The 24,322-nt window shown below is 42.0% G+C and overlaps 2 protein-coding genes across 3 annotated transcripts; one reads left to right on the top strand and one right to left on the bottom strand.

Annotated features, from left to right (window-relative positions):
* Window positions 1–13,015: 13,015 nt before the first annotated feature.
* nek12 (NIMA-related kinase 12) lies at window positions 13,016–18,182 on the bottom strand. 2 transcript variants are annotated; one of them, XM_018737229.2, is made up of 4 exons: window positions 17,833–18,182; window positions 15,003–16,185; window positions 13,835–14,035; window positions 13,016–13,515 (listed from the first exon to the last, which is right to left on the bottom strand). In XM_018737229.2, exons 2-4 carry the CDS (start codon window positions 16,165–16,167, stop codon window positions 13,361–13,363), a joined length of 1,521 nt encoding a protein of 506 aa, XP_018592745.2. In that variant the 5' UTR covers window positions 16,168–16,185; window positions 17,833–18,182; the 3' UTR covers window positions 13,016–13,360. The 2 variants fall into 2 exon arrangements, with proteins under 2 accessions (XP_018592745.2, XP_018592746.2); XM_018737230.2 differs by lacking the exon at window positions 17,833–18,182 and having other exon boundaries at window positions 15,003–16,276.
* Window positions 18,183–20,296: 2,114 nt separating this feature from the next.
* pin4 (protein (peptidylprolyl cis/trans isomerase) NIMA-interacting, 4 (parvulin)) lies at window positions 20,297–23,533 on the top strand. The gene is made up of 4 exons (XM_018737223.2): window positions 20,297–20,416; window positions 21,043–21,113; window positions 21,383–21,502; window positions 23,258–23,533. Exons 1-4 carry the CDS (start codon window positions 20,380–20,382, stop codon window positions 23,414–23,416), a joined length of 387 nt encoding a protein of 128 aa, XP_018592739.1. The 5' UTR covers window positions 20,297–20,379; the 3' UTR covers window positions 23,417–23,533.
* Window positions 23,534–24,322: the final 789 nt, after the last annotated feature.

Raw genomic sequence — 24,322 nt, 5'->3', positions numbered from 1 at the left:
CTCTGATGTGCTACCGAAACAAGATTAGCGTCACTTGAATGCTACCACCTCTACCTGACACCATTTGTACACACGAGACCCATCACAGCGAAGGTGTAAAACACGGTGGGATGCTGAGCCTGTCTGAAGTATTTCATCTGGCTTCCATGAAGAGACATCAACTGGTAGTTCACCATTCTAACCAATCTGTATCACAATTCACGGGGTTTCTGTTCAAATGGACTCAGGGCCTCAGGGAGAAGTTGAACATGCTGCCGCTGAACATTTGTGGTTATTCAACCAGCCCTTGTGATGTGTAGGACCTGGATGTCACCATCCCCTGGAACACCAAGTGCTAATGTCTCCCCCACCATCTCTGCAAATGAAACAGTGAACACTGCTGCCTGCGGTTCATTACTTATGGTTTATTACTTTACTTAACAAGTAAAGGCACGGGCTTTTATCCCATGAGTCAACACACAGTTGCAGGAATTGTTTGCAGGGAGGACTCAGTGCATTATTAGTTCTTCAGTCTCTAGAACATGGCGATTAAGTAAGATAAGTACTTTAAAAGACAAGGACCATGACACGATAACAGAACAGGATGTTTAATGTCTGAAAAGCAGCAAAGATGGGACTGTTGTCTTCAAGTGTTTTAATTTTATTCTGTCTAACTTCTTAATTACCAGTGAGGGGGCTCCGAAAGTATTCTTTATGGGGTGGGTTGGGGGCAGGGGCGTCAAAGCAACATCTCACTCTATAGAAACCACCCATGGGGTTTGCTTGAGGAAGCATGGCAAGGGCGAGATGTCCTGACCATCATGTATTTTTTGTTGTGTGATTTCAACCAGCTGGAGGTGGGGTGGGGTGATGGGGGTAGCGGGGGGTTTGTGGTAATGAAAATAAATTTTTCCTTCATCCCAGGTGAGAAATAGGATAAGTCGTGTGGGACACAAAGACCTTTATAGAAGTCCTACCTGGTCTTTAAACTACAGGCTGCACAGCCCCACCATCCCCCAAATCAATGGCACTGCTGGAAGGACCTCCTTTGACACCAGTAAATTCCTTGGGCATTTGTCATGGAGTTCAGCACAAAGTGATCATTTTCATTACCCCCCATAATGAGTAGGGCAGATCAGATGCCCTCACCTCAAGGTCTCCTTCATATCTGAAGGATCCCAGTAGTAAATGAGAATTATGTGTTGTGCTACCTCGACATATTTTCTAATCTCCTTTTCCCCTCATCCCTAATGTGCAATTATAAACATTTCAGAATACAACACAGATGATTTATGTACATTACAATACAGAGCAAAATAAAAGTCTGCCTTTTTTTCAAAAACGTTTTAGAGAAAAGGCTGTTTTTGGAGTATTACAGCACAATCAGGACCTTTTCAAATGGCATTGAAACTAAAGTCCTAAATAAATGTGAAAAATGGCACTTCATTTATATTAACTACGATGCATAAAGGTTAAAAGCTTCACAATCAATATAGTAAAATTAAATATAAGCGTTACATTAAATATAGTTAAGTGGCAACAAGAAGCACTGCACAGCAGGCAATAAGCTCTTTGTCAACATGATCATTTTCCATTTTCAAACGATATTGCTGTTTCGATACATTTTTTGAACTCGTCTCTTTCAAGCTTTGAGGCCTGAATGCAGAGGGAATCGTTCCCTCAGCGGGCCCAGCTGTGCAATGACCCACCATGTGCCCAGAGCCCCCAGTGCGGCAGGTGAAAGTACCACTCTTCTGGCTCACCTCCTTAATGCCATTCTCATTCACCTCCACCTGCTCTCTCCCAGAGAGACTCGACAGCTCCGCATCAATATTTCAGATGACGGACGGAAAAGAATGGGGAAAGTTTGCTCGAAATCCACCTTCAGCTCCCGATTAGTGCCGTACACAGAGCACCGGTGCGTCTGTGGGAAAATGAAGACATCAGCTGATATTGTTCCCGCATTTAAGCAACTGGGCTAGAAGTAATAATAAAGACGAGACGCCGCATGGGGTTGTAGGGTGTAGGTGCCCAACCAGCTATTTGTGCTCCAGTTGAGGTTTGAAGCTCACTGGGGGAGATCAGCTGGCAGGTGTCATCAGTCCGCTGCTGAGCAAACTGACAGTCCTTTGTGGCCCGACAGCAGCAATTCAGAGTCGGCGTGTCCATTTGCGCGATCCGTTCCGCACTTTCTCCAACTGCTTCATAAAATAAGATGTATGCGATAGGAGTCTGGGAGGAGCGCTCACTTGTGAAATATCACTTCAGGAACCATCAGTGTAAATACGTGAACTTCTAAAGCCAAACGGAGGAGCGTTTGTCCAAGTAACACTTTGAATACGAATTGAACGATTGCAAGAGATGGCCTCATTTTAGTCTTACATAACGCGACTTACTGCACTGAGCTAAACGGAATGCAATCAGCACAGGTGGAAATACCGCGCTACATAAAAATGCTTTATTTCTGCTTTGTTGCTGCTCTATGACTTTCGTGCACCATTTTTTTAAATGACTGCTGCCACAAAGCAGCTAAGTTATGGATTTGCTCTATGTTTTTTGTCAGGCATCTCAGTTTTTTTTTTCTTCTTCCCATTTTGACATGCATATTTCTGCATGTGTACTCATGCACGAATTTATGACACATGCCGGATGTTTGAATGAAGCCGTCTGCTTACTGACCCAACGGCTCCTACCGGATTCGTGAGTTATGAAAAGGTTAAGTTAGAATTCATTTATGTTATGAACGTAATTTGACAAAAGGGAACAAAAGAGGATTTTAGTACATCCTTGCATCGGGGTTGCTTGAAATACCACCCCCTCCTAGGACATCAGTGTGATGCTCGAAGAGAACCTCAGTAACACTGTGTGACAGATTGCAGCACAAAATACTGGGCTCCACTAAAGAGAAGACTATTCTCATTTTTCTTTGGCACAGATTTAACCTGAGTTGTGTATCCCACACTTCCATGGACAGCAGGCTTTTAAGAACCATCTCCCCAAGACGATAAATTCCCGGATCGTTTTCGTTCTGTTTCACATCCCTGTTCAGTAGGTCTTGACAACTGCAGGCAAGGCAAAGTTGGTTAAAAATAAAATATGTCTAGTCAATATCTCCACCCACCTCTTTCCCAGATGGAAAATGATGGATAGTTTGTTGTGCAGTTATAGCCTGTTGCCTGTAAAACCATAACTTTTTAGGCTGGAAGAGCAGTGGGTTCTCATTAAGCCGAAAGAAGTGAAACATCGTGTGACACCTAATTAATACGCGGAAAATTGGCTTACCGCACTTTCCCTCTGAAAAAAAAAAAACAACTTTAATCTTTTTTAAATTGTGCTTGATTTATTTTTCACTGAAAATTATTTAATGCCCTTCAAAGCTTGCTTGAGGTTTACAAGATTCCTTTCCCTTAGTAAGAAATACAGTTGGTCCACTTACAGTTTGTCCAGTTGTGCAGTTGGTACAGTTACGAGCTTAAAAGGGACCGAGAGGTGGTCTGTTACTTGAAAAGTTTGTTGGTCAAATGTGACATTGAAAACAGAAGTGACTGTACTTCAGAAACTGCATGTCTGCATCTCAGCAAGCCAGAGCTCACTGACAGACCCTCCCTCTGGTGAGCCAGGATGCCTCGTGCACCCTTCTGCACAATCCCTGGCAGGAGTATTTACGACACAGTGTAAATGAGAAAGCCCATTGAAGAAATGTAGTCCAGAGCTAGACCATAGTACTGATACTCACCAGTGGTACCTTAATCTCTTCTGTATTACCCCACTTCACACAAAATTCAAAAATACTGAACACAGGTGGTCCCCCAGATACGATGGGTTCACATTCCGCGAAATGCATCGTTAAGTCGAAAATGCATTTAATACACCTAATGCACACCTCTCATGACAGACTGGGAGATGTGGATCACTGCCGCTGCCCAGCATCGCGAGAGAGTATTGCACCGCATATCACTTGCCCGGGAAAAAATAAAAATTCAAAATTCAAAGTACGGTTTCTACTGAATGTCCATCGCTAGCTCACCATCGTAAAGTCGAAAAATCGTAAGTCGAACCATCGTAAGTCGGGAACCACCTGTACGAGCATAATTACGAATAAAAGCATGATTACGAGAAATCTAAAAGGAGTTAAAGTTGTATTTTATTTACTTTGACGCACAGACAGCTGCACATTAGCTGAGGGGTGGAATTATTCCGTAGAAGTGGAGGGTAAAGGAAAGTCGGCACTTCTCTGTCGACTTAAAGACGGTGGGCGTAGAAGCCACAGGATCACCTACAGTTTATGTAGCTTTTGTTTGCATCTTTGACACCTTCTCCTCTCTTCTGGAAAGCTTAAGGCAACACTTATTATTTGCAATGGCTATCTGTTAGTGAACTGGGTAATGATTTGAATGTGTATGTCAACCTAAATGTTTCTCAAAGAAATTGTATCAGCAAGGTGTGTTACACAAGTTTGTACTGTACTGTACTGTACTGTACCGGACTGGCTACTTTCATAGTAATTCGGTCCTTCAGTATTCACTGTAGAAGTCGATGTGGCAAGGATGCTGGTGTCCTTGTCTGGTTTACATGTTATGCATAGACGTGTAGGGGGTGCGGTGGCGCAGCAGGTTGGACCACAGTCCTGCTCTCCGGTGGGTCTGGGGTTCGAGTCCCGTTTCGGGTGCCTTGCAATGGATTGGCGTCCCGTCCTGGGTGTGTTCCCTACGCCCTGTGTTACCAGGTTGGCTCCGTGACCCCGTATGGGACAAGCGGTTCTGAAAATGTGTGTGTGTGCATAGACATGTACTCAAAAAAAATTTTCAGATATGCAGATGTAACATAACTTTCCATAACAAGAACTTCAGGGTTTTTGACACCATTATGAAGAAATTAAATAGAAATAGTCTGTATGTGCTAATTCCTATTTTAAAACTTACCCCCTCGCACCTACCCCCCAAAAAACGGGTAATTAAATAAAATGACAAAGCAAGTCAAAATCGTTGCTAGATAGTCATAATATAGCATATAGACATATTGTAACAGTTACATTGGCAATTTATTAAAAATTTATCGGCATGTTTTTGTGGCAGTAGATAGTGCTGGTGCCTCACAGCTGCTCTGTCGTTCTGACATTTGCACACTCGTTCTGTGTTCACGTGGATTTTTTTCTGGATGCTCCAATACCTTCCCACAGAGCAGAGGCATGTTTTTGGTGAATTGAATGTAGTGTCTTCCCTTGTGAGTGAATGAGAGAATGAATCTTTGTGGTGCCCTGAGATGACATTCCATTCAAAGTATACCCTGCTTCGCACCTTATGCTTCCAGAACAGGCTCTAAACCATCAGAACCCTTCATTGAACGAGCAGATGTGGATGGATGGATGGATGGATGGATGGATGGATGGATGGATGGATGGATGGATGGATGGATGGATGGATGTTTTGCACTCATGATAAATATAAATGAACAGCATGGTGGCACAGCAAGTAGCGCTGCTGTCTCACAGCTCATGGGTAGTGCAAGAGGATGTGGGTTCAATCCTTGCTCAGTTTGTGTGGAGTTTGCATGTTCTCCCTGTGTCTGTGTGGGTTTCCTCTGGGTGCTCTGGTTTCTTCCCACAGTCCAAAGACATGCTGTTCAGGTTCCCTCATAGTGTGTGAGTGATGGAGAGAGTGTGTTCCACTGATGTATGGATGAGTGACCCAGTATATCTAGCAGTGTAAGTCACCTTGCTAAATAAGGTGCATGGGCTCATAACACTACACAGAATCCATTGGAAGGTTGCTTTGGAGAGAAGTGTCTGCTAAATAAATAAATGTAAATGGAAAATCCATGTAAATTGTTTAACAGAAAGGAAAGATTGTTGTCTCCATACCTTTCAAGCATCATGTCACCTAGATGCTTGAAGCTTTTCTTCCCGATGCCTCCATTCCTGTAGTTATCTTAGCCTTGGTCTTTTTACACAGTACAGCTATATATGCATTCACATTCCTAGAGATTCCAAGAACCAGCCATCCCACTGTGTCTTATGATTGCCATGTTCGGACACAAGTGACACAGACGCGTGTTGCTGTAAAGTAAATTATAAAGTATAATGACCCGACATGCTGAGTGTACTCATAAGTGCACAGTGCGAACTGTAAAGTAGCGTGTACAGGTGAAACGATGAACATGAAACAAAGACACACAGTATATTCTCACAAAGGTGAAAAGTGAAACACGAATCTGTGAGTGGGACTTGAACACGGAGGTATGATGAAATAACGGACTGGAACTCTGGACCTGGACAGGAGCACAAAAGGCAGGTGTAAACAGGACAGGCATTTGGGACTGGAACATAAACACCTGTGGAACAAGACTTGGGAAACAAGTGAGTCACTGATGTTCGCAAGGAAATCACAGTGGACCAATGATTAAGAATCCGCGATCTAACCTCACTTGTGACTGATTGTGAACAGGTGCTTGGGTCTGGAATAATGGAGCTGAGCGGCATCTCCTCTGGTCCCCGGGGGTATTGTCCCTGCAGGTCATGACAATGATTGATTTTTTTACAAAAATGACTAATAATTGCATGGACTGAATTCATTAACAAACCAGCACAAGACAGTTAAAAAAGAGACACGGCAATGAAGAAAAATCAAAATAATTATTGGACTGGGATTTTGTTTGCCTTTTTTACATAATTCCTGCAATGAAAATAATGCTCTCAAAACTTTTAAAATATTTACTCTTACAAGCATAGCAAAGACGGTACATGCATTACAGAAAACAAGGTATTTTACCCCAGCCCCCTAGGATTAATAATTCTTGAGAAATATTACTTTTAATCAAGGTAGGGAAAATTCAAGGTAGGGAGATTTAATATATAAGGCCTGCTGGAACCCATTTCCTTTGACAGAGCCTCTGAATTTTCAAACTTGTGAGATCTACTGCGTAGAACCTGCCCCAGAAAAATGAACAGGGGTGCTCATACATTTAATAATCCATATTCAGAGTCATGGTTTGCCATCACTGCCTTGTGCGGTTCTATTACTACAAATTTTTTACAATTACACTTTTGAATACTTGCCAATGGATTTCACATAAAACTTGAGACAGTATTTTTATTGTCATATTAGGGTAGTAGTGGCTGTTCAAATTAATTTGAGGAGCAGATCATAGTGGGTTTTTTGTTTCTTATTACTTATCTGCAGATGAGACAGAGTATGCAGTAGGTGACCAGGAAATTCACTCCCTGGTTGGAAAAGGACGTCTCTGTATCCAAGGCCTTCTTTTTAACTACACTAACTACAGCCATCCAGGTGGAACTTTGTTCCAGTGCCCTGCCGCTCCTGAACTTATTTGAGTGTCTCATCACTTATCAGCCCAGCTTACCAGTGGGTCTGTGACACTGCTGATGGACTGCTGCTTAGGCGGATTGAACAGGGAAAGGTGTCAAGGCTCATCCTTCCCACTCCACATCAAGGCAATAATGCATTATTTCTGCCCACTACAGCAAAGACTTTAAAAATCATCAGCCAGAAAGCTCTGGGTTTGATTTTTAATGAACCAACCAGTCAGGGCCTTAAATGTAGGCAGTGCTTTTCAGGGCAAGTTTAATGGAACTGCTCCTAGCCATTTATAAGACTTGATCAACCGCTACACCCCAGCTAGACCCCTTCGCTCGACTACTTCTGCTCACTTGGTGGTCCCATGCATCAAAAGTAAAGCACAGAGGTTCTCGGTTCTGGCTCCGCTGTGGTGGAATGACCTCCCCCTCTCACTCAGAACTGCTGACACTGTCTACAGTCAAGAAGGGTCTGAAAACTCACCTTTTCCAGACTCAGTTCGCACATGATCTCTCCAGCTCATGTATGGTGTAAATGTTCATGCGCCGTAACTTCATGATCATCTCCGGATAGGCCTTTACACGGCCGCTACTCCGGCATTGTATGTGAATGTTTGTTTGTGTAGCTTATTATTAAAAAAAAAAAAAAAAAAGTTTTGTAGGAGGCTATCAGGATTCATCTATCCTGAATTTTATGCACCTACTCAAGGGATGAACATTGGTGCATCAAGTGGAAAGTAACAAACTAGGTGTACTTAAGAATTACATGTCTGCAGCCATGTCTCTTTCTCTTAATGTAATGCACAAATTGTATTTTTGCTGAGATGAACGTCGCTTTGGAGAAAAGCATCTAATAAATGAATACACACACACACACTTTCTGAACCGCTTGTCCCATATCGGGTCGCAGGGAACCAGAACCTAACCCAACAACTCAGGGCATAAGGCTGGAGGGGGAGGGGACACACCCAGGACGGGACGCCAGTCCGTCACAAGGCACCCCAAGTGGGACTCAAACCCCAGACCCATCAGAGAGTAAGACCTGGCCCAACCCACTGCGCTCCCCTAAATGAATACATGCAAATTTAAATGTAAGTTTGCTGAAAAATCAGTTTCACTAATAAAACTGGATGAATGACCACTGTCATGGAAGGATTTTCATATCTTTTTTAATTCTCTCCATTTTTTACATTAAAAATGGTCCTCAGTGTGTCATCGGTGAAAGGGAAAAGTCTACAGAAGTCTAATCTTCTTTATGAATTCATGTACTGTGCTAAACTGTCTACTGGAATTTCCTTCATCTTATGTACGTACAACATGCAACGAATGAGGAGGAGGATTGTGATAGTGGGTTGGGAGGGAGTGAAAGAGGGAAATAGAGAGTGTGAGCTAATAAAAGCACATGGAAGATAAGAGCACTCCACATGCAGTCTGAGAGCAACAAGTGACTTGGTCTCAAAGCCATTCATTAGGCCCAAGATGAAATATTGATCGGCATCAAAGCTGTGCACGCAGACTCTGACCTGCTGGCGAAACATCTAGTCCCATGCTGGTTTTGTGGCTCACCAAGCTCATCCAGGTGCTAAAATAAACACTGGAAATAAATATATAAACAAATTGACCCCCATGCAGATATTTTCAGAGGTTTTTTTGTTCAGGTCCTCAGCTAATGTTTCCCACTTTCCCCCAAGAGAGAACAGGCGACTGGAGGAGTGTGAATGTGCTTCATGGGACAGCCTGAATTTTTCATGGAGCGACAAGGTTTTTATCCGCAGCGATGACCCTCCGCATGCCGAGTTCAAGTGCAGTGAACATTTTTTTATATTTGTTTCTTCGGGACCTCCGCTGGGCCACAGGGAAATTGTCCATTTATTAATCTTACTCGAATTACGCAAATGGCCCAGCGGTTTGGCTCCAGTGCAGAAGATGCTGGCGCCACCATAAAGGCACACAGCAAACGTCCCCAGAAGTGGGTCTCCCAAAATTCCTCAAATTTGCCTCAACCACAGTTTCACCTAGATTTGCTCATCCTCCTCATGGTATCATTTTTAACCTGTATTTATGTCCTTTCAACCTTCAGACTCATGAATGTATTGAACTTCATTTACAAGCTGCTGCAGGCAGCTGTACTCAGTGCTTCACATCCCAGGAGGTTATGCTTTATGGTTTCTCATTTATGAAACTGCTTGTGTGTATACCTCTTTTACTTTAAAATTAAGTTTCTGCCATCCACTGCATAACAATATAGACCATACTCAAGTTAACAGGGTGGGACAGGTAACCCCACTGGAAGTCACTGAAAACCAGTGATGGTATTTTTTTGTGTTCCTTTGATGTCAACATTCAGATGCCAAAACTTGCAAGAACAAATTAGAAAGAAAGAAAGAACTGGATCAAGTGCAAACTGACTGGAGGAAATGCACAAGGCAGTAAAAAAGACCCCTTTAATGAAGGTGGTGTTAGTGGTGGCAGAAGTGGTACTAATGGAACATTTACATCTGGTGTCCATAAAAGATCTTCCTTGTATTTTTGGAGGCTGTTTGATCCTTTGCACCTGAGTCTGGTTGGATAAAGAGCCTACGCACAGGTGTGTGATGTTGGAGCCAACCAGTGGGTATGCCGTCACTGGCAGCCAATGTGCATAATGTGCATGAAAGCGCATCATTCTCCAGTGACCGGATTATCCAGCTACATGGATGTATAACGTTCCTTTTAACTGAGACTTGATGGACTCATCTGTTATTGCACCATGGTGAGTATCAAGAGTGGTATTTCAAGCCTGCTGATGCATTGTGGGTAGTTTAGCTGACAGAGGCTGTCAGTGGCCAGAGGTGCTTGAGGTAGAAGGCGGCAGCAAGCACTGGTCCAGGATCAGATGCCACAGCGAATCATGAACCATCGTAAGTGGAAAGTAAGACGTGACTCCAAATGCGGCGGATTACGTGACGCCTGGAGGAACAGCAGCCCCTGCAGCTCAGGACTCTCAGAGGTATCACAGCTCAGCCCTGCCCCAGGCCTTTCCAGGATGTTGCTGAGACAACAAAGCACGCGGACACATCTCGGCACAGTGTTCGCAGCTGCTGCTGTCCTTTCCGTGAGCAGGACTGCGGTCAGGGGTGGGGAGACCGTGGTTCGGCTGGCACCTCGGTGACAGCCAGTGTTCCCACACTGTGGACGAGCTCTGTTTTGAACCCTATAGTGCACATGTTCAGCTGTATTTCTGGTGTTTATTGGGGTCTGCATTACATACATAGTATCTATTTATCCATGATCAGCTATGGTGTGGCAATGAAGGTATCTACAAATGTTTCCTTTGGTTCTGCTTGTCACTTCTCCTTCGCCAAGTCCAACTGATGGACTTCGGAGTCAAACTGAAAGTGTAAAATACTATTGATTTGTTTATCTGCAAACAGATTACAGCAATACGCCTGACAGTAATCACAGCACAAACATCAATAGTTCCTAATCCCATAAACACTACTTTTAAATGTCACATTTTTGATACCACCACATTTGTGCATAATGAAGCCTAAAATACAGTCTTTTTAATCGATTTGTGCAAGTTATTATGTGGAATTTAATGAGGACAAAATAAAAGGCAAGTAGATAAATTGATGCAAAATAGCCATTGTGTATGTTCCAGCTGTTTGCGCTGGATCCACAAGTTCCTCTGCGCGCTTCCCCTCTTCGTTCTGCGACCCCATCCTGCCACCTACAGAACACACACGGAACTCAATTGTGCCGCTGCACAATTCCCTGAAATTTGTCTCCTGAATGTTTTTTTTTTAAATAATTATTTAAATAATGAGAGCTTTACATTTTTGTCAATAAATTGATTAATTTTTTTCTAAGTTTCAAGCTTGGGGGACACTGGAACTTTCCCCACTAAGAAGTAATGCAATAACACACACACTGTCTGAAACTGCTTGTCCCGAGCGGGGTCTCAGCAAACCGGAGCCTAACCCGTCAACACAGGGCACAAGGCTGGAGTGGGAGGGGACACACCCAGGACGGGACGTCAGTCTATCACAAGGCACCCAAAGCAGGATTCAAACCCCAGACCCACCAAAGCACAGGACCTGGACAAGTCCACCACACCACCGCACCCCCCATCTTGCCATAATTAATTTCATTATCCACTTTTTCAATTATCAGCTCATTTTTAGGGACAGACTGACCAATAAGAAGGGGGAGTGTATTTGCACTTTTTTATAACTGTCCTAATGTGATATTTATTCCAGAGCGTTATTTCCCAATGTAGCATTTATTCTAAGGATGTCAAGCGCCCTAAACTATGGAGCACAAAAGAAGCAGACATTTATTTCAACACTATTCACCATGTTTTGGGATCCGCTGGCTCTGACGTTTAGAGATGTCCTCCCCGAATTCAACTTACACTGTGGTAATAGTTTTGATACAGACTGAGAGGGGAAAATAACAGCCTGCAGCGCTGAAGAACTGCTTGAAGGCATTGCAACCAGTATTTTCTAAGTAAGGTTTTAAACTGAAGGCATATTCAGACTGAAAAAGCATTCAGAGATTAGTTCCACGTATGATCTGTTTTAATGAACTGACATTGTCTAGTACAACAAATGAATATGCAAAGGTCAGCAGAGGGACTCTAAACGTCAGTTCTCAGGTCACGTGAAGAATGACATGATCTGAGGAACATTAGATCCCACCACGAGGCCTGCAAGGGTGGAAGAAAAATCTCACGGGTGTTGTACACCAAGGTGGAGGCCAAAGGCAGAGTGCTCTAGCTGGGGCTCTGATTATGATGACTATGCCCTTACACACATGGGAACACCTGGAAGAAGAGATGCAGTTTGGAGAAACCTACACGACATCAAACATCACATTAGAAAGGCCAACAGTGACATGGCAAGACAGCATCTGCGTCCTCCGTCCACCTGATCTGCTGCTTCTTGCAGCAAGTGGGAGGTGTCCTACATCATATAATACCAAATATGATTTTACCGTTTCATGCAAGGACAAAGGCCAGCTATGCCAAAGCACTTCAGAGAACTGCTGATGAACTTCGTGCAGCGAAATCTACAAAGTGGGTCGAAAGTTCCAAATGTCCAAATGTTTAACAGCAGCGAGGGTGTCCCTCCCAGTTACGAGGACTGGGACTGATGCCAGTGTGTCTCCGAATGTCCACTTAATGACCAGTCAAAGTGCTGCTGACATCCACTGCTTGTAGAAGATCCAACGTCTGACGTGAAAACACAAGCTCAAAAAAACCTCATTTGAAAAAGTAATTACCACTATGGTGGGGAAATGGTTAGCGGTGTCAGTTTCCACTTGAAAGACCCGGGTTAAAATCCGCACTCCTGCTCTAGAACCCTTGAAAAACTAAATTATCCTAAAATGCCCCATTAAAAAAAGACCTACCAATATAAATTATTTTCACTTGCTACACATATAAACATAACGTAGGAAGAAAAGTCTGCTAAATAATTAACTTCTAATTAATGCATAAATACCCCCCCCCCCCCCCAGCCGAACTACCACAACTTAGGAGTTAATAATCAGTTAATAAAAGCCGTTAATAAAAATGGATGGATTATTGCATCAATTCATCACTTACTTCGCATTGCAATATTATCTTTCACCTTAATCTGTAACTTTATGATTCTTCAGTATAGTTTAGTTGTTATTTTGACTAATAGTTTCATTGCTTTTTTAAGTTTAGTTTCTAACTTGCAATGTTTTTTACATGGTACTCCATATCCTTCATAAACTATCGCAATTCATAAACTATTCAAACTGTTAATAGAAATTTCCATCCAAACTTCTACCTCTCCCTAACTCATACTTTAATCCTCGGTCTCTATGCAGCGTTTTGGCTTTACTGGCCGCACCTGGTACTCATTGCCTCCTAACTAGCTGGTCCCAGGTGCGGCTCTAAGTCTGAGCAGTGGGGTGGGGCCAAGGTTCCTGCCTACCGTAAATATACCTCCAAGAGTTTAGCTCACAATCCAGAAAGTATGACTAGTTTCCTTTTGAGACCTGCAGTAGTTTGAACTGGTTGTGTCCGTCTCTTTCTCCAAGTTGCACACGTTGCATTTATGTCGTCTCCTGTTCGATGCTGTACATAACGTAGCAGGTTTCCAAGTGGTCTGGTCCCACCTTGTGCTCAAAGTGTGCCTGCAGGTCACCTGGGGTGAGGCCACTGACAAAGTAAGAATGGATTTCTTCATAAAGCTCGGGTCCGATGTTCTCTGCAAATTCAGTTAGGTTTACAGTTATTACCCTTGACTTTAGAAGAAGAGTTTACCTCTTTTTACTCTGTATCTAGGTTTCCATTTGTGCACAGTCATCAGAATACAAAAAACACATTTTTGCAACTCACACTTTTGGAGACCTCTATAGACTACAATGGTTTGCCTCGAGTAACAAATATTTAAAAAACATAGAGATAATAAATAACATTTTGGATAATTCAGCATTAATAAAGTACGGGTTACGTTTCTCATTGCAACTATCACTGTAGAGTCACCCTTATAATAAATGTAAATGTAATTATGATATATTACTTACCCACACACCTGTCTCTTATGCATTTTAGAGTTGCAGAAAAAGTGCAGCCCTCTCTGTGCTGCATCTCCTCTTCAAAATGGTCATTTTGCACAGTGACCTCCATGTCATTCCTTGCATTGCTGACCACGTGAATGAGCTCCTCCTCATCAGCCTCCTCAAAGTCATCAGGGTACTCGCTGGAGTCCCCTTCACCTGGGCCAGCTGTAAGCAGGAGTCCAGAATGAAACTTGGGTGGACTCAGTATTTCTCCCCTGCAACACTACTAAGAACCAACCTCAATCAACAGTGTCTTTTCTGTTTTAGACCACAGCAGAATTAATTTGTGGCTTTGCTCTGAGATGTTTAGCAACTCCCAGTATGATTATCCACTGAATGTCAGGATTTAGAATCATCCACCTGTCCATTCATTCATTAACAAAAACTACCAGTCTGGTGCTGGGTTCCAGTGATTCAAAGCCTGTCCCAGAAATGCAGGGTGTGAGGCAGGGTACACCACGGACAGGACACCAGTCCACTGAAGGGTAATCACTCAGACACACATTGACTGAAACCGCTCGTCCCCCGGAGCCTAACCCGCTAACACAGGGCTCAAGGCCGGGGGGGGGAGAGGACACACCCAGGATGGGACGCCAGTCCATCACAAGGCACTCCAAGTGGGACTCAAACCCCAGACCCACCAGAGAGCAGGCACAGGCCAAATCTGTTGCACCACTGCATCCCCCATCACTCACACCGTCAAGGGGTTATTTAGAGTCACCAATTCAACTGAAACGCATCTTTGGACTGTGGGAAGAAACGCAAACTCCACACAGCCCCAGTCGGATTCGAACCCACAGCCCGGCCAAAGCGCTGGTGCGACACGCTGCATAACCGTGCTAGAAACCGTAACCGTACTACTTTAATACATGAGGGCAAGTAAAACAGTGCCCACAGTATTTTGACCAGTTTTTTAATATCGTGCATACTTTTTTACTTTTGACAATACACCCTCATGCCTTGTCCCTGTTTTGATTTATCCAAGCACAACGATCTCCCGCTAGTTCAAACGGAATGTATCCTGAAACACCGTTTATTTAAGGTGCATCAATGTTGTAGCATTAAGAACTCTTACATGCACAGAAATGATCCCCTTTCCAAGCGGTTCTTGTCTGTTTCCCCATCTCCTTACCATGTTGCTCTTCAGAAGCCTCATCACTGTGTGCATTTAGAGGACAGGAAGACTCCTCTACGATGTGCTCCTCAATGGAGGACAAACTGCCCTCCTCATCGAAATCATCAGAGTAGTCAGAGCCACTCCCCATGTTGGGAAATTCCTCTGCTTTGTCCCTCTGGAGGTCTCGCCCCCCGTCCTCTTCCTCATCTAGGTTCGGTGGGGCCGACCGAGCTCTGCCATAGCCGCTGTCCTTCAGCTCGCTGGGGGAGACCATAGTCTTGCTGCATGGATCCACTGCTGATGCACCCCTGGTGGCGAGGTTGCTTTGAGGTGCATGTTTTGAACACTGGTTACTCTTTGTGAGTTGATTCTCCCGTTGCTCCACAAATTTCCCGAGGTGCTCTTGGACATAGGTCATGTTCAATATGCAGCTTGCACTGGGTCGCTCCCCTGGCTCCAAGGACAGCATCTTCTGAATTAGAGCAGCCAGGTTTTCCGAGTACTCCTCCGGTATTCTGCCGCACTCCCCTTTTATGATCTTGTGATACAAGCGAATGAGGTTCTTGGCCTCAAAGGCCGGTCTGAGTGCACAGATCTCGAAAAGGAGGCATCCCAGGGCCCAGATGTCAGACTTGGAGCTGTAAGGAACATCCTGGCAGACCTCTGGGCTCAGGTAGCTTGGAGTTCCAATGCATGTTTTGGCCATGTCTGTTGTGTGGCTCATCACTTTCGATATTCCAAAATCCCCCAGTTTTATGATGTTTTTCTTGGTCACAAACACGTTGGTGGTCTTGATGTCCCGATGAAGGATTCTGACAGAATGTATGTAGTTTACCGCCATGACAGCCTGAACAAACCACCCCATGACGTGGTCTTCCGTAAAAAGCTCTTTCCTCTCCTTGATTTGGTCATCCAGCGTCCCGCCGTCACAGTAGTCCATGACGATGTGAATGTAGTCGTCGTCAATGAAATGACTGTAGCAGGACACAATGTGGGGGTGCTCGAGTTTCTTAAGTATTTCGGCCTCCTGCACGACGGCCTCCACGGTTCTCGTTTTCCGGTGGCTGTTGATCTGAATTCTCTTCACAGCATACAGTTTTTTCGATTCAGCGTGTCTCATTAGAAACACTACTGCACTTGCGCCCCTTCCTAGCGTGAGAACATTCTCATACATTTCCATGGTATTATTTTTTATCAGCTGTAAAACAAAAACAGTATGATTTAAAGTGTTGGAGTTACTAGTGCTGTTTCCTTTGCCATTCTGAACTCATCAGCACATTTTCGGGGAAATAGTGAGAGCCTTTAGCCCGTCTCTGCGTAGACTGCGAAATGTTCTGTGATCCCGATTTTAGAGAATTGTAATGAGCACCAAACTTTCAGCAACAACAGACTGATGAGTTTTACAGGTTCGCGGGCTAATCTGAGCAATAAGCGACGCAGAATCATCAACGTGTTTAGTTAACGTTCATTTAGAAGATGCAACGACTCCTTCCTTATGAAATTCAGTCATTTTTTCGACATTGTTGAGATGTACCCTTGCCCTAAATATGACCTCCTTGCCCAGTGGTATACCTGAGTTGTTTTTCCTCCAGCATGCTTCCCACACAGTTTCAATTCAATTCAAACAGTACACCAGGTGATATGAACCTAACCGTAAGAGAACAGCTCTTGTGCTCAGGATGCCAATGAAAAGTAACCCAAAGCCAATGATTAAACAATCTGTACTGAGTCAGAATGGATATTATGATTAATACAATCAATAATTTTCACAATATTATTTAAACTACTTAAGATGTAGATTGCTGTTATTTTACTTTTGCTCCCTATTCCATTACAGTTAAACTAACTGGGTGATATGTCTTGCACACAGATTCCTGAATGCTGATTTAAAGTCCATGGATTAAAAGTGTTCCCAAGGTGATCTTTCACAAATTTCTGTATATTTTATGTTATTAATAGAAAACAATTTCCTCCGTGTTTGTGGACAGCAAAAGAAAAAAGATTAAACTTGTCTTAATAGGCAGTGATTTTGTAGTAAGGTTGATATTTTTAAGCACAGCAGTAGCATTATAAATTCTTCAATAGCGTAGGATTTAAAGATCCATGATATCCATCTATCATTAAATTACTATTTTTAGGCAAAAAAAAAGGACAATATCTGGTAAGGCTTGTCATTGACACCATTATGTCCCTTCATGATTCTAAAATATTTTGATTATTACAGTTCTCAGTGGTTTCTACAAATCTAACATTGAGCCAGATTCAACAATTTGTTCTTAATGCTGTTCATTTTTGTTTGTTTTCTGTAATTCATAAGCATCAAAGATCAGAATGCATCAATTTGCGGAATAGCTGGTAGCGTAGTGGTACTTAGAGCTGCTGCCTTGGAGTTTGACAAAGGTCATGGAATTGATCTCAACCTCCAGATGTAGTACCCCTGAGCAAGGTACTTTACCCTAAATTATTTCAGTAAAATTACCCAGCTGTATAAATGGGTAAATAATTGTAAGCAGCTTTGGAGAAAAGTGTCAGCTGAATGAATATAATGTAAATTTCGAATATAATGAAATTCAAACTATGTGAGTAGCTGCGATGTACCATCCATGCCATGGTTTAGATTACAAAGGTAAACTGCTCAACAAAACTGAGGAAAACAATAAAAAGACTGAGAATAAACTCTCACCCCGAAAGTCAAAGTGTATTATCACAACACGCCATTACAGTGCAACGATTTCAGGTAAGTTTATTGAAACTCTGCATATCTACGTTCACACACACACAAACAGAACTTGGGAGAGAGAGGAGTGTTAGGGTTATATACGGATTTTGCGCTTTTCCTTCTTACCGAGCCGAGTGGGTGAGGATTTTTCTCAGCCGTTGTTGAGGTGACGCCGGACGCTTCGGCTCAACAAAACAATTTTACAAGACCGATAGTTATGCTCCCATAGAAAGATTCGTGTCATTTCTAGGTGTAATAGTAAAGATTCGATTTAAAGACAAAAAGCATCGCCGAATAAAACGAGCGCAAAGAGCGGCGTGACGTCACCACTGTCTCCCAGCGCGATCTGCTCCGCTGTGTTAGCGTTCCCCCGTCACCATGGTTACGGCTTGCCTTCGAGACAAAATTATATATGACACTAAGTGCGGTGTCGTATAACGAACTCGAGTGCAATCATCAATGATTCAGGAAGAGTACTGTTGTTTGCTTCCTTGAGCACCTTGCCTTAGCACCTGCCCCCAGAGAAATACATAATTATAATAAAGTGCCAACTTGGCACTGACGTCACTGGAGTCAGTGGCTCCTCATCGCAGTGAAGTGCAATACACATGACAATCTTTTTTCTTTATTGCCTCACTCCTTAGAAAGGAAGCGCAGAAATTAAATACATAACTCAGTCATGTTTGAACTCCAAGCCGTAAATGTTATATATAATGTTTTCAGGTCTGAGGCTCCATTGTTATGGCTGCAGTCCATAATAATGTCAATGTTATGCACTCTTTTCCCTGTGTTACAGTTATAGTTTCAGTAGTTGTATAATTAATTGTGACAACTGGATGATTTTGCATGCAAGTTGCTATTCTCAAATATCATCTTTGTGATTTCAATATGACACCTGTGAGTATGCAGATCCTTGATAAACAGTGGAGCTGGGGAGAAACTACTTGTATGGTGTCTCCCTGCAGCACTAAACTTCTGGTTTGTGACTATAAATTGGTATGTATTTCAAAGCTGGGTGCAGAGGCCTCTGGTTGTGGCCCTAGAGCTTTAGGTTAGCTGCTGATTTCCATTGCTGCGGTACCTCTGCACAAGCTACATGACTCAGTATTAGTCTTAGAGCGCTTTCTGGTACGTTTCTTAGTGTTTCGTTTGGTAGAATATCAAAAGTTTTAAAATGTAGATGATGGACATCAGGGGCGTCTAATGTTTGGCCCGCCATTCAAGCAATGTGGACTACAAGAACATTTGTAAAATTATTAAAAACATTAAAGGATTTACAAAGTAAAATTAAAATTACAAAGTAAAATAGTACAAATTATTGTACTAATTTTACGAAGTAAAAATAAGGTGGCATGGTGACACAGCGAATAGTGCTGCAGTCTGAGAGCACCTGGGTGGTGCGAGAGGACGTGGGTTCAATCTCCGCTCAGTCTGTGTGGAGTTGGCATGTTGACTGTGTGGATTTGCTGGATTTGCTCTGAGTGCTCCTGTTTCCTCACACAGTCCAAAGACATGCTGTTCAGCTTCACCCATAGTGTGTGAGTGACAGAGAGAGTGTAGTGTATCTAGCAGTGTAAGTCACCACGGTGAATAAAGTGTGTGGGCTAATAACACTACACAGAGTGCATTGGAAGTCACTTTGAGAAAAGTGACTGCTAAATGAATAAATGTAAAATAAAACTTCTTTTATTAGTGGAGTTTTGGATAGTAATAATTTACTATTTGAATTCATTCGACAGCCAAAAAGTCAGTTTTTTTAGTGAATTTGCTTTTACGACATGACATGATTTCGTAAGTACAATGGCTTGTGATGAGTTTATATTAGTGTATTTTTGCACTTTTTGCTTAAGTATCACAGTCTATAGTCTATGAGCACTGCCAGAGTAAGTGCAGAACAGTTTCTGCACGCTCTTCACACAGTACACAGTTTGTATCCATCTTTCTTCACTTTCTGAAGGTAATTTGCTGGGCAAAATCCATGAGTCAACCCAAGGCAGTACCTTCAGAAATTCTGAAAAGATATTGAGAGAAAACATATTGATCCGAACTGTGTACAGACTTTGTAAATCCTTTGTTTTATTTTTAATTTTTTTTTATCTATCTGTAAATAAATGCATTTCCCCTTCGCTTTTCTTGTTTTTCTAATTCATAATTGTTCTTTTTTGGATAGTTTTGCGTGTTGCATTAATCTTATTGAGATGTGCGATTTTTCAGACCTGATTTTATTCAGGTGCAGTGTGTTTATTATAACGAGATTCAATAAAACGTATAGTACAAACTTTACACGTCAACATTGTTTAACTTTTATTCTCCCTCAGATTTGCAACGCGAAGAGAGAAGGTCCTTCTCAACTTTTTCAACTTTCATTAAACGTCATTGGGTGGCCAGACCACGTCCTTTTCTTTTACAGTTTTTTCATAAAGTATTACGTGGGAATATGCGAAAGAAAATTAAAAAAATAATATGCATATATGATCATTTTTAAACATAATTTCAAGCATACATAATAGATGTACTCTTCATTTGTGCAAAAAAAAAAAAAAAAAAAAAAAAAAAAAAAAAACAATATTTGAACAGGCTTTAGAGTGAACACCTCAGTTGGGGGCCTTACTGTGTCTCTGGCTCTGCTCGTCTGCTCTATTCCTAAATACAGTTTAACGTTACTGGACAGACATGCCACCTAAAGGAAAGGGTGGCAAAGGAGCAAAAGGTGAACAAACTATAAGTTAATTTAATTTATTTAATATTCTTGAGGTAAATGGTTCATCTCGTTATATTTTTGTGCTGCATAGATAGAGACTCCGACGCCCCCGACTCGAGTCTTGTCATGTCAACTCGAGTCTTCATCGAGCTGACAGAATCAGAAATTCTGTCCTGCTTTTTTCAGGATTTCAGTTAAGCAAAGCAGGGGGCTTCGGGAGGCTTAAATGTAATTATTCTTGGTCGATTTGTTGTTCTCTTACTTTTTTCCCTGATTCGAAAGAAAGAAACTAACTGTACTTTAGAATCATGGAGTCTGCATCAGTCTCTTTTTGCTAATATCTAATGAACACATGCTGTATTTTCTATGAAATCTGCATCTCTTTACAGATGAATGTCTGCTGAATTAATACATTTAAGTATAGATAGGTTGGTAGATGTATAATTTAATCCAGAAGGAAATTGCATGAGACAAAAACGCCCTGAGTGGGACAAAAACGCCCTGAGTGGGACAATAACACACAACAGTGATGTAAATAAATATTATGCCCTGTATTTCATTTGTTTACTCACACAGATATTACAGTTTAATGATCAGTCTGCCATTTGTTTTGCTGTAAAATGATCAATTCACAGGTGCAAGTGCTTCAGGAAGCGGTGACAGTGACAAGAAAGAGAAAACGCCAAAGGGAGGAACTGCTGTTAAGGTGTGACAGTCCCTTCTTGCTGGACATCAGCAGGATGTTTCCTTCTGGTGTGACATCTGTCCTGTGAAATGATCTAGGGGGACTCTTGTTGTTCAGCAAATGAGTTTACGCACGTGAATTGAGCTGATTATTTTTGCTGAAGCAGTTCATAGGCTGAGAACCAGCAACCTATGTTGTGAACATGAATTTGTCACAACTTCATTTCTGTGGCAGGTGTATATTGGCGAAAACTCGCCATCAGAAGGTTTAATGTGATATTGTTTTTCCAGGTGCGCCACATCCTTTGTGAGAAGCATGGAAAGTGTATGGAGGCTATGGAGAAGCTGAAGTCAGGTGTGCGATTCAGTGAGGTGGCATCACAGTACAGTGAAGACAAAGCCAGACAAGGGGTTAGTAAACAAAGCAGCACATTAAAAAGCTGACTTTGCTGTCACATTACTCTAAGCTTTCATTACACCTTCTGATGACTCTACAAGTGTGGACACAGGCCAGAGGTGGTTGTTCTTGGTATTTGTTTAGTTGTATTACTGACACTTTTTTTGCATATCAGCCATGACCCTCATGCTTACCCTGAACTGATACAGTAAGAAAACCCAGACGTATAAATGGGTAAATAGCTTTCAAACTAGGAGTCGTCTTGGACAGAGTTGTCAGCTAAATGAAAAAATAAATGTGATTCCTTGGCAGTTTTTTCTTGAAAATTATTTATCTGTATATTTCTGTCCTTGAATAATGACGTTTGCTCAGAGAACTTTTGTCTTGTTTGTTTCTTCTGGACTCATATACAGGTGACTGCGACATCAAACCCCATGTACCAGTTTTTTCCACTAGATGGTGCAATATCTGAGTTTTAAAATTTTGATTCTTTTTTATTTGACTTTTAGACCCAGACATACGGAGAAAACAATATATTACCCCATTTTCTACAGAAAAAAAACCCTTACGCTCCAACCCACCTCAAACATAAACTAGCAATAAGCAGCAAAAAAAAAAAAAAATCGAAAATTTTAAAAGATGAGTACATCAACAGCTGAAAAGATGAAAGCAAACATAGAGTAGATTCTAGGTTGTAGTGGCAGAGGATAAGTGTTTCACCATCTCCAGGACCAAGTAAAGCTGTATTTTCATTTGAGGACAGACGTTGCCAAGTGCCAAAAAATTCCAGTAGTTCTTCACACCCTGTGAAAGTATTCTGCGTTTCACTACAGAGCTTAATATTGAAAATATCTGAAGGATATTGTTGAAAATGTATGGAAACATTTGTATGGGAAACGGTTTTTACAAAAAAGAATTTCTATACAAGAAAACTGAATATCAAATTAGATGAATGTTATTAAATTTACATTTACATTTATTAATTTAGCAGACGCTTTTGTCCAAAGCGACGTACATCTCAGCAAAAGTACAATTTATGCACTACATTAAGAGAAGGAGACATAGCTGCAGAGATGAAAGTCTCGAGCAAACCTAGTTCGTTACCTACCACTTGCTGCACCGAGGTTCATCGATCAAGTAGGTGCGTAAGACACAGGATAGACAAATCCTGATACCTACACCAATTTTTTTTTAAAATTAAAAATTATAAGATGCACAAATGAGCAGTACAATACCAGAGTAATGGCTGAATAAAGGTTGTATCTGGGGATGCTTCTGGAGTTACGATGTGTGAACAGTTACATCATAGATGAGCTGGAGAGATCTTGGGCGAAGTGGATCTGGAAAAGGTGGGTTTTCAGACCCTTCTTGAAAACAGACAGAGTTTCCGCAGTTCTGAGTGACAGGGGAAGGTCATTCCACCACAACGGACCCAGAACCGAGAACCTCTGAGCTTTGCCTTTCGTGCACTGGACCACCAAACGAGCAAAGTAGATGAGCGAAGGGGCCTGGCTGGGGCGTACCGGTTGATCAAGTCCTGTAAATAGCCGGGAGCAGTCCTATTGATGCATTTGTACACAGTAACCAGGGTTTTGAATTTATTTATTTATTATTTATTAAAGGTTTCCTTGATATTGTACCAAAGTGTCTAGTACAATTGGTGGATGGGAAGTGCAGAAATGTGATAAAGTTGTGTTTGGGCTTGTCCTTTGTACATTACTCTAACGTAGAGTTGTGAAATGGTGAAGAGCTTGTTGCTCATGTTGCAGGGCGACCTTGGCTGGATGACAAGGGGCTCCATGGTGGGACCATTCCAGGATGCGGCGTTCGCCCTGCCCGTGAGCACTATGGACAGACCAGTGTACACAGACCCTCCTGTCAAGACAAAGTTTGGCTATCACATCATCATGGTAGAGGGCAAGAAGTGATACAGTCCAAGCAGCGAAAAGAGTATATCACTTTGTACACATTGTTTTTGGTAGAGGGTGTAATTACATAAACTTGATTTTTCCAGGACTTGAAAATCTAAGTTGACTAGAACTTGTCTATTAAAATACTTTAAACACAACTTGTTCTCTCTTATTTGTGTATTCATTTTTGCACTTGTAAGGAGTATAAATGCTCATTTTTAGAGTTGTGTTTTTGGTTCCATTGAAAAATTCTTTAATATAAAACAAACTCCTGGGTGATGAGGGATCATGAAAACTAATGATCTTATAAACATTATCAGTTAATCAGTTAACTTAATATATTTAACCATGACAAATTTTACTGCAAGTGTTACTTTTGCTGCAAAGTGCTGATGTGGTACCCTGGTTTAACGTTCTCCGCTGGGGTAGCTACTGTGATTGGAAATGTTGCGGGTTCAAATCCTACCTCTACCTATAGTACCCTTGATCAAAGTACACACCCTAAAATTGCTCCAGTAAAAATTACCCGGCTGTGTAAATGGGTAAATAACTGAAGAATATAAGTTGTTTTGGAGGAAAGTGTCAGCTAAATGAATAAATAAAAGTTGCTCTAACGTTAACCCATACGCCACATACTTAGGCCCGAAGGTTAGCTTTCACAAACTAATTTAGCACTGCTTAGGCACAGAAATTCCACTGTACAGCGAGGTAAGTGTGTCCTTGTTTTGGAGGAACCCAAAAGTGTGCAAAATGCGCTATTTATTGGCTAGAGCTCCAGGTTTTGTCCCTTACAGCAGGTGAGCGGCAGAGGTTCTACTTGGTGTCAGTAACCTATGGTCGTGTCAGGAGTGTTAAGTGTGAAGAAGTCTGAAGAAAACAAGTCTTTTAAATTACAGTACGTGTCTGTTTTATACAGTACTGACA

Source organism: Scleropages formosus, chromosome 13 (assembly GCF_900964775.1).
Source record: "Scleropages formosus chromosome 13, fSclFor1.1, whole genome shotgun sequence".
NCBI lineage: Eukaryota > Metazoa > Chordata > Actinopteri > Osteoglossiformes > Osteoglossidae > Scleropages > Scleropages formosus.
The sequence above is the reverse complement of the archived record's forward strand: the minus strand, read 5'-3'. Positions and strand labels throughout refer to the sequence as shown.

Coding starts and splice junctions, on each gene's coding strand:
- nek12 (XM_018737229.2), bottom strand. CDS start 16,167: ATGGAAATGTATGAGAATGTTCTCACGCTAGGAAGGGGCGCAAGTGCA. Junction 14,036..15,002: donor GGCTTCTGAAGAGCAACATG/GTAAGGAGATGG, acceptor TCCTGCTTACAG/CTGGCCCAGGTGAAGGGGAC. Junction 13,516..13,834: donor CATAAGAGACAGGTGTGTGG/GTAAGTAATATA, acceptor CTGAATTTGCAG/AGAACATCGGACCCGAGCTT.
- pin4 (XM_018737223.2), top strand. CDS start 20,380: ATGCCACCTAAAGGAAAGGGTGGCAAAGGAGCAAAAG. Junction 20,417..21,042: donor GGGTGGCAAAGGAGCAAAAG/GTGAACAAACTA, acceptor ATCAATTCACAG/GTGCAAGTGCTTCAGGAAGC. Junction 21,503..23,257: donor AAGACAAAGCCAGACAAGGG/GTTAGTAAACAA, acceptor CTCATGTTGCAG/GGCGACCTTGGCTGGATGAC.